Consider the following 10,299-nt stretch of genomic DNA (forward strand, 5'->3'; position numbering starts at 1 on the left):
CGAGCCAGCCAGCTGAAGTCCCACACACAGTTTTCTGCAAGGGCGCATCCCGGCCAAGCGTGCTTGAGCTCGCTGGAGCTAATGTTCAGATACTGCTAGATAATATTTCTCCAGAGCTAAAATGGGGTTTATCGGTTCAGAAGAGATGCATTTCACAGATAAAAACAACTTCCTCTAACTGCTGATTAGATAAGCAGGCTTAGCATCCGTCCTCAGAGCTGGCGGCCCAATCTCCAGTTAGACCAAAGCTTGCTTTCTCTTTCCATCGGGAAAAACTCTCTGCACCTCCTCCCCCTGCCCCAGGGCGGCCGAGAAGCGTTCCAGCCACGTGCCTGCCCCTCTGTGCCATCCTGGGATTCTGCCTAAACTTGAAAATGAAGGTGAGATTTGGCACCAGAATAACCGATTAATAATATGTTACTCTTCTTACAAATCTGTCCTCGAACTCACAACTCGGTGAAGGGAGTTCTACTTTGGTCGAATACATTTAAAAAAAGAAAATGAATGTTCTCATGTACTTCATCGTTTTCCTGGATTCCAGGGAAAGAAAAAAAAAAGTAGAAAAAAAATCTAGATTTTTTTTTTCTTTCCATTTCTGCCAGGGTGAGTGAAACCCTGGCCAAAAGATTCAAGAGAAAGGCCGCAAAGCACGTGCCAACTTGGCTTCCAGAAGGCCACACAGCCTTGCTCCAAACACCATGCTGTGACACACGACCTCTGAGAGCAAAGGCCTAAAACAAACCACAGATGAAACCGTGGTGATCCGCTCCCAGCTCTGGGGGTAGGTCGCACAGTGAGCAGAGGCAAGAGGAGCCCGTTCCAGAAAGAAGACATGTACGGTCTCACCCCACGTCCAAGCCCAGGTAACCAAAGACTAACTAGTGAGGACGCGGTGGCGAGTAAGTCAGTAGTAAATGCTGGGCGAGCTCATCCCAATTATCCACTCTGACATGCCCTGGTCAGCCCCAGGGCGGCCTCTAGTCTTTGGCCTCCTGCTGGGCCAAGCAGGCTCAGCTGTGCTTGAGGGAGCCGTGCCCCCATCGCTCCCCCTCACTGCTACGCCTCTGCTCACCGTCAGGATAGGACACCTGCCCTCGCAAGCAGCACAGAAGGAAGATGGGGGGCCACTGACTGAGGGAAGGAAATAACAAAGCTTTTCGTTTCTTTACATGCAATGCTCCTCTGTTCCCCCAGATGCCAAGCCTGTCGTCATTCCTGCAGGAGACCCCTTCCAAAGCCTCTGGCCCATGGAAGAATCCCCAAGCCATTCTCCATCTCCCTCGCCTGGCTGCTGGTGGAGCACGTCAGTGCGGGGTTGCCTGAAGAGGTCACTAAGTACGCGGTCTGCGTTCAGCAGTTTCATACACAACCACTTCAGAGAGGTGAGAGTTCTCTCATTTGTAAAGCTACCACTTCAGAAGCACAAGCTCCCATCCCATTAATAGACTGAATCCCTCCTCGCCCGGAAGTTCTCCTCTGAGTCTAACTTCAGTGCTTCAAGCTGTACGTCCAATCTGTTTCCTCTTACTTGGGCGCAGAATCAAATGGAGGCCCCCAAGGTTGCTCTGTTATCTGTTCCCCATCTCTCTCTCTCTTTTAATTCAGGAGACCTCATTTCCACATGGTCCTCCGGAGTCCCCTCAACATGGGGTGAAGGCCACCCTGGGAATGGCCGACTGTCCTATAAACACCACTGCCCATCACAGGGGGCTCATTTCTACCACTCCCCACCAGTGTGTTGGGGACTAGGGTTGAGATTCGATGTGTCGACACCTGGTCGTAAGGGCTCAGGGCTTTTTCAAAGCATCCCTTGTCTCCCTCTAAAGCAGACACACCAGGGGTCTGTTATTGCTGGAGATTTCCCACTGTCTGGCATGTGGCCCTTTGCTCTTCCTCTTGGGTCTGGCAATGGCCAGCACCCCCGAGTTCTCTAATCTGTTTTTTTTAAGATTTTATTTATTTGACAGAGAGGTAGGAGAGCACAAGTAGGCAGAGTGGCAGGCAGAGGAAGAGGGAAAAGTAGGCTCTCTGCTGAGCAAGGAGCCTGACACGGGGCTTGATACCAGGACCTGAGTCGAAGGCACACGCTTAACCAATTGAGCCCCTCAGGCACCCGCAACCTCTCCATTCTAATTCCGGTCTTGTGGCTTGCCTACCCCTGTGATCAATTTCTTTATTATTATTATTAATAAACTGCTCTTCCACATTAATAAATGTGCTCCAAACACTACCTGTTCTCTCCGTCCCTTCCCTCCAGCGATGCCCCAACAGACGCCCTCGCCCCTTATTTCGTATATCTTTAAAAGACCTGTTTTGCACAGATTGCTTCCTTTTTCTCCCCTTTACTGTCCTTTTCACTGCATGTCTTTGCTGCTCTGTCTTCAGCAAAGTGTGTTTCTCTGTTTTCACATGACCTTGGAAGCCCTTCCGTGAGATGAGTTTCACTGCTGTTGCGAAAATGAGGAAACAGGCTCAGTGGTAAAATCTGGCCAGGGGCACCCGGCAGGGAGAGGGGCTCAGACGTGGCCCTTCTGAGTCCAAGATACATCTTCTCTGTGCTGCTGCCTCCCCCTGCACCACCCGCCCTCTCTACCCCTTTTCTGGGACCTGTGCTCAAAAAAGGCACTTGCCTGCCTTCCTGACTACTTCTGTGCAGGGAGGGGCTGCTTATGGTTTCCTGTTGTCTGTCCTCTGATGCTTCTCTGCTCTTCTGGCTTCTTCCTGCGGAGCTGAGGACTCCTAGCTTCAAATGTGCCTCCCGTCCTCCTGTGCGACGACTCCCCTGCCTTTTCCCACCATCTTCCACTGCTACGTGCATAACTAATTTGTTTAATGCTCCCTATGACAGGTCACTTCAATCAACAACCAACCACAGCACACTAAAGCTAGCTGGTTTCCTTCGAAAATCCCAAAGGATGGCTTCTAAAACTTAGTTCCCAGGAAACACAAGGGAGGTCCTTGATGGCTCTTTGGACGTGGTCTTCTGGGATTCTCTCTCTCACTACCTGCTCCTCAAACCCCTCGCCTCTTGCGTGCTTGACTGTCTTCCCTGCTTTTGCATTTCTGGGCTTCCTGGCAGAGATCCATCACCCCTGTGGCCCCCGGCCCCTCCAAGAGAACACTGGCTCTCTGAAATGATGTCTCACCACCCACCTCAAATGCCTTTCCCCTCCTGTCCCTAAGGCCACGGCAACAGCTCTTTACAAACCCAGTGAAGAGGTTTTTCAGGTGTTTTAAAATTTACAAGTCTGGAATTCATTTGTCACAAACTTCACCCTACAAGGAGAAGTGGAATTCAAATCCTGTTGCCCCCAGCGAGGGAGCACTGGGCAGGAGGCCGCAGGGAGTCACGGACCAGCCCCCGGCTCCATGCCACATCTGCCCTGGGCGCACTGGCACCTAGAGCTCAAGCCTCAGCCAGAAGACCCAGCCTGGGAAGCAGTTAGGAGCGCCCGCCAGGGACCTGGTGACCTTGTCCCAGCAGAAACTTCCAGCCCCTGGCAGCTGACAAGGGGGTGTATCTAGAATACTGTGAAGGCATCTGTAGGGAGTACGTATTGACCTCTACCAAGTGCACTGCATGCTGTCCTCTGCTCTCCAGGAATCAGGCGACTTTCAGTTCTCTAAAGGATACTCATCACGACCAGGGCTCACGGGCTGCAGGGCAGCTCCGGGGATTTCAGGGAGCGCTCCCTGGTTTCCCCCACAATGACCCCAAAATCCTAATGCTGATGTCTGGGCTTTCCTGTCACTTGACTGCTTAGTGGCTACATACCCACGTGATTTCTTCTGAGCAGCCCCCCACCCCGCCACTGTGTCCCAGATGGGTCATGAGCCCATGCCTGCTGCAGTCCAATGCAGGGAACAGTACCCACCTCACTGGGTGTTCAAGGACTGACGAAGGAGACAAAGCAGGGTCGCCCCAACATTAGCCATTCATGTGCCACCTTTGCAAACCTTTATCATATATGTGCACCCTCACTGGCTTAATATTTTTACTGAAATCTGACTTTTTGCTTTATGTAAACGTGTCTTGAAAGGAAATGTTATAGTATCACGGTATACGATATAGCAGTATCACTTGCGACAAACACACGACAATCTTAAAAATAAATGCATTGATGACAAGGAATTATGCTCTCCTGTGTCCCAACTCTGGGAACCCCTGAAATGATGTGTGTAGGGCAGAGCGGAAAATCCAGAAATGCTTCTCTTCCCACCCACTCTCCTACATCCAGTAGCCATGCTCTAATAGGGGAAAATAAGTCATAAATATACTTTTTTTCTTGGTTCATCTACATCCAATGGCTTTAGCCACTATCCTTGTCTATTGGTACAATTCACTGCATAGCTATTTTTTTAAGAACCCTTATACCCAAAGTCTCACTGGTTTCTAAGACCCAGGAAAACACACAAAATGCATTTCTTAGTTAGTACATCAGGATGTCCTATAGAGAGATAGCTGTGATGGTTTTTAGAACCCTGAGAACTCACCCACGTCACTCTCCTTGGTTGTGGGGGCTCACGCAGCTGCCCCACATGGGATCTATCCCACCTCATGTCTACCTATGCTCCCTTCATGATATTCTTTTGTGCACACAGGTGGCTCTCAATATCAGGTTTTTTTTTTTTACTTTAAAAAAAGAAAGAGAAAATAGGTATTCTAAGGAATTGCTGACTCATTAACTCATGAGAACATGGTATAAAGGTGTGAAAACTAGTCTTTGAGTTAGAAATCGAGTCTCACATTGACTCTTATGTGACCTTGGTTATTTCGCCGAACTTCTTGGGGACTCCATAATAAAGAGCGTAGACCAGGTTTTGCAAACATGACCTGTGCCGTGTACATTAACTCTGGGAGGGACTGCAGAAACTTACATACCTACCTTTTTATGGAAAAGGTGTGCGAGAAAAGGCATTTTTGACATTTAACCATTTCTATCTCTTGAATTTCGTATTTGGAGTTATATTTGGCATTTAAGAAGCACAGCTGAGTGGGACAACATAAAATGGACAGACCTGGCTTCTTCTAAAACAAAGTTCTAAAACTAACTGGCCCTATTACCATAACACATAAAATGTATAATTTTCACTACCTATAATCCATAAAATCAGATGTTCCTGCAGCACCCAGAGGACAGGAGACGGGCTAGGGACATGCACCCACAGTGGGGAGCTCTTCCCCTCTGCCATGTGGCCCCCATGTGGGGGTGTCACAGCCTCGGTGACTTGTGTCTACCCTCCTGCGCACACCAGAACCCCATCCTGCAGATCTTTACCCAGTATCTTCTTAACATGGCAGTTGAGGGGAAACAGCAGGTACAATGATCCCACCGCCCAACCACTGACTTTGGAAGGATATGAAGGGACCAGGTGTTATGGGAGCAGAGCGTGCGACAGCCCGCCAACGGGACACCTGGACGGCCGACTCACCCACTCCTCTCTCAGTCTTGGAGCTCTGCTGTCCGCCAGACGTGGTGGAAAGGTCTTCGGGGACCGGCATGGGCTCGTCCCCGTCATCTGGAGTGTCGCTCACAGGAGGGCTTTCCTTCCCTGAGGAGACAAGGAGCAACTTGAGTTTCTGTGGCTGTGGTGGCCACCAAGGATGATGATCAGTACAGCCTGGCCACCAGGGAGGCTGCACACATACATGTATATTTATGTGTTCTGGATAATACGCGGTGATTTATTTTATCAAAATGAATGGTGGTCGTCAGACATTCTCATGGTCACTTTTCCACACCAGTGACCAAACCCCCACAACTTTATGACATCTCTGTAATACCCCCCCCTTCCATGGCTACACCAGGATTCATTTAAATCCTTTCTCTATTTTTGATTTTACAGTATTTCCAATCTCTTTCCCTATTAAACAACACCGTGGCAAACACCCTAGTACCGAGCCTTTGCACGTGTTCTTAGTACGTGTTCCTGAAGTGTCGTGAGTGGGTCAAAAGGCATCTACATTTTTTAAAAAGATTTTATTTATTTATTTGTCAGAGAGAGAGCAAGCACAAGCAGGGGGAGCGGCAGGTAGAAGGAGAAGCAGGCTCCCTGCTGAACAAAGAGCCTGAGATGGGACTTGATCCCAGAACCCTGGGATCATGAGCTGAGCCAAAGGCAGACCTTAACCAACTGAGCCACCCAGGAGTCCCAGGCACCTACGTTTATAAGGCTCGCCACGCATTATCCCACATTCTTTCCTGCAAGGTGGCTCCAATTTACTCTCCTGCAAATGGGCTTTGTTCCACCTTCAGATTAATTTGTTTTTAAGGTCACCTGCCTGGTCGTCTTGCTCAGAGCTATACATTCTGGGTCTGCTCACTGCCTTTTAAAGAACCAAGGAATATTCTGCCAGCAGCCTAGTTGATCCAACCTGGCAGAGAAAGCAAGCTTGCAAAGAGCAGGAACAGGGAACCCGAGGCTTCCTGGGGCCATGATTCCCTCTGTGGAATTCTTTTTTTTTTTTTTTAAGATTTTATCTATTTATTTGACATAGAGACAGCCAGCGAGAGGGAACACAAGCAGGGGGAGTGGGAGAGGAAGAAGCAGACTCCTAGCCGAGGAGCCTGATGTGGGACTTGATCCCAGAATGCCGGGATCACGCCCTGAGCCAAAGGCAGACGCTTAAGGACTGCGCCACCGAGGCGGCCCCCCCCCCCCCCCCCGTGGAATTCTTATCTTTGGAACACAAAAATAGAATCCACACAACTACAAAGTGTCTTATCCTTCACAAGGGGAGATTTAACAAATGAAACAGGGTTTTCCAGGATGGCTGTATCTATTGTGACTGCGTCAGAATTACGTGTAACCAGAGGCTCCAGCCATGGGGAACCCACCCTTCCCGCCCCCCCCACCCCCGCTCCCAGAAATCCAGCACTGGAAAGCCATGACTGGCCGAAAACACGCTTTTTTCCTTTGAAACTGAAAACACCTGTATCTCCCAACCTAGACATCACTTAAAATTAGGTTAGGAGACACAAACCACATGCAAGAAACAGATGGTAAGTCCCGAAGCGGATGCAAAATAACCCATCAGAGCCACTCTAGGAGACCGGTGGAGATGCCGGCCCTAAAGGAGGTTAACAGAGAAGTGGAAGGCAGGGTCCGCACTTGCTGGCTGGGCTGTCAACCTGGCTTCCCGGGCGGAGGACATCCCCACACAGACAAGCCCAGACTTTTGCAAGGACGGTGTTGAAGGACCTAGAAAACACGGCCAGGAAGATAGAAGTGTGCTCGCCTGTTTGAATAACCATCTGGAAGAGCAACACCAACACATCAGGGGATTGGCAAGATGAGCGCAAGCATCCCCGGCAGAGGACTCGACCTCGCGGCATAGCTGAGCGGGCACCGTGCAGGTAGCACCAAGGAGATGTTTTGGGGAAAGTGGTGCATTCTCCAGGAAGGAGACATCCCAGTGCATACCCCAGCTTAGCTGCGATCACCGCAACTGGTGGGTTTTCAGAAAGAGCGTTATTGGGTATATTTGGACAGCCAATGCAAGACGTCTTGTTAAAGGTGGGGCGGGATTAGAAGAATTTTCCAAGAAAAAACAAAAACCCAGAGAGGAACTGAATGAAAGGGCTCGTGTGACAGGAAAGCCTCATCCATGTGCATTAGGTCAGTGTTATTTCCGGGGCTCTAAATAGTAATGGGTAACAGTGGCTAAAATCCTCCATGTTCTCATACACTGATTCCACAAATGTGGAAAAGTTAAACGGGAGAATGTAAGAGGTATATGGGCCAGCTGATAACTGGGTTGTCCTTACCACTGCCCACGGCAATGGTTTTCAAACTTAGTGGACTTCAGGGAGGTGGTCAGAGGAACCTTCTTTTTTTGGGGAGTGGGGAGACCAACCTTACACAGAACTTCAATACATAAAACCAGGCTTTTGTGTCAAGTGGGGATGTTGCAAGGCGGGGGGGGGGGGGGAGACTGGAGACCCAGGCCACCCACCTTTCTCAAGGACCTCCTGAGGAACCCCGCTCCTCCAGGACACACAGTGGAGACCCCTGGATGAGCCAAGTGACCCAAAGACTAAAGGTGCATAGAGCGCAGTGATGTGCACATGTGTCTTTGTGATCAACCAGCTGTCACGATTATGAGGTGGGCGTGGGAGGCTGAGGGACTAAGCTTTATGAGCATATTTTATCTTCCCTGTGACACTTCCCTTTGGAATACTCCATGATGCTCTTGGGTAAAGAACCAGGATTTATCCAATGAAGGAACATGGTCTCTGCTCGACTGAGCTAAATCATGCCCAAGTAACTCTTGATTATTCTTTTGGTGATTTAACTGCCCTGTGTGTTAGGGAATAAGACCAACCACACGTTGTTGAGGATGCTGATGTCACAGATGTGCCTGCTAAGGGTTCTGTGGGTCTGGTTGGACACCAGCTCTCCAGCGCCCATCAGTTTGCGCCTCAGTCCTCCCACTGCTTCCTGCATGACGAAGAAAGAGGAACGAAGAAAGCTGTAGAGATGATGATTCCAAGATGCATGGGTCAGACTGATCAATGAGAGCTCCCTATGTGGGAGAAACACACGGGAAGAAGGGAGAGTAAACAGTCGTCCCTGACGTATACAGTGGTGTCCAGTAAGGTCAGATCTGGGAGAGAGCAGAGTGAGATAGAGTCACCTTCCCTCCAAGGGCTCTGCTGTCACACAGCCTCGGCTCACCTTCACTTGGTGAGAAATTTTAAGAGGTGGCTTGATTTGCCTAAAAGCCCCCAAAGTTTAGGTGGCTCTGAGACATGACTCACTCCCATGAGCCCTTGTGCCCTGTGTCCCCTGGATTCTCTCAGTGTGGAGAGATTTCTACTATGAATATGTACCACTTTGTGAAAACCTTCTTGTCAAGCGAAGATTGTGTGTTGATTTTAAACAAATTCGCCCTGTGAACCTTTGAAAATGCAAAACCATGGAAAGATCATAAAAGATACAAAAGTAAGATTATTAGATCAAGTCAACACATTCCTAACATTAACACACGGTTGACCTGGGATATGCTTCAGACAGAAACATGGAGGATGGTTTCCTCAACAGACAAATGAGGCTAAAAACGGTGATTTTGGTCTAACTCACAGGGCTTCTGTGAAGATAAAATAATAATGTGTGTGAATGCTTACATGCTGAAGAAACTTATGGGGCCAATTTCTAAACGGCAGCAAACCACAAAAGCATGAGATCTGCATAGCACCAAGTGCCTGCATTTCCCCCAAGTTCATGTACAAAGACAGACAACACGTGAAGCTGTAGACAGCAAGAGATCAAGTACTTCTCATGGAATAATTCAGTAAGCGCAATGTAATTTCACTTAGAAAAATGAAAGAAACTTCTTAGCAATTTATCTTTAATCTTACTACTTGCCTTTGCTTCAAATAAAGCATTACCTGTGAGAAGTGTTTGGGGCAAATTAGATGAGAAAATTGTATAATGAGCTTATCAAAAGCAAGCAAGTTAATTTCTCAAGTAGATTATAACTCATCCAACAAAGTTCTGTGATTCCCCATCTCCCAAGTGCATGAGTGTTTTTTATATGCTATTACCCAGGGGAACATAATTCCTCAGGGTAAAGAAAAAGTCAGAGTACAGACTCTCAACTCTAGAAGAGTGGAAAAGCTTGCACCCCAGCGCCATGTCTGGCTCCCTGTGAGACTTCAGGTCCGTTCCTGAAATTTCCCGCACCTCAGCTCCCTGCAAATTGAAAATGGTCCCTGAATGTTCTTCACTGGGTGCTTGTAAAGTTGAAAAGAGACAACACTTAGGTCAGCGTTTGGTAAATGCAAGCATTCAATCATTATGATTTCCTAGGGTGAACATTGCCATTCCTATTTCAGTAGAGATGAGCCTCATTTACCTAACTGACTGTGTTTCTCTACAGAGCGTACTTCTTGTTTCTATGTTCCAACACACATTACAAATACCATTGAGAACACATCCAATACTGCTTTTGGGTCACAGGAGCCAGGCGATCCTTAAATACCAACTGCCTCGTATCCCTCCTTGTGCAGATGACACTACAGCAGTCCGTCCAGGAGGCGGGAAACCTGTCTCAGACCCCATAGGTGGGGACAACAATGGGAGACAGATACCGGCCTCACAATCCCCCATAGGCTGTCTCTTCCCTTAGAAACCAAAACAAAAAATAATGCACAGGCATAAAAATATTTTGGAAAGACTGACAAAGAAGACAGACACATACACACACAAATACACACACACACACACACACACACACACACAACTTTACCCAAAGAATGAATGAGATATGCCCTAAAGGAAAAAACCCAGAAAGAA

At 48.4% G+C, this 10,299-nt stretch overlaps 1 protein-coding gene across 9 annotated transcripts in view; it reads right to left on the reverse strand.

Annotated features, from left to right (window-relative positions):
* The window catches only part of IKZF1 (IKAROS family zinc finger 1), a 95,147-nt gene that overhangs the window by 67,682 nt on the left and 17,166 nt on the right, over positions 1–10,299 (reverse strand). For all 9 annotated transcript variants that reach the window (XM_048213054.2, XM_057304311.1, XM_026501780.4 and 6 more), the window contains exon 3: positions 5,434–5,553. In XM_048213054.2, the coding sequence (XP_048069011.1) occupies positions 5,434–5,553 (120 nt within the window). The remainder of the gene's footprint in view (positions 1–5,433; positions 5,554–10,299) is intronic.

Source organism: Ursus arctos, unplaced genomic scaffold, assembly GCF_023065955.2.
Source record: "Ursus arctos isolate Adak ecotype North America unplaced genomic scaffold, UrsArc2.0 scaffold_3, whole genome shotgun sequence".
In the NCBI taxonomy this organism is placed as follows: domain Eukaryota; kingdom Metazoa; phylum Chordata; class Mammalia; order Carnivora; family Ursidae; genus Ursus; species Ursus arctos.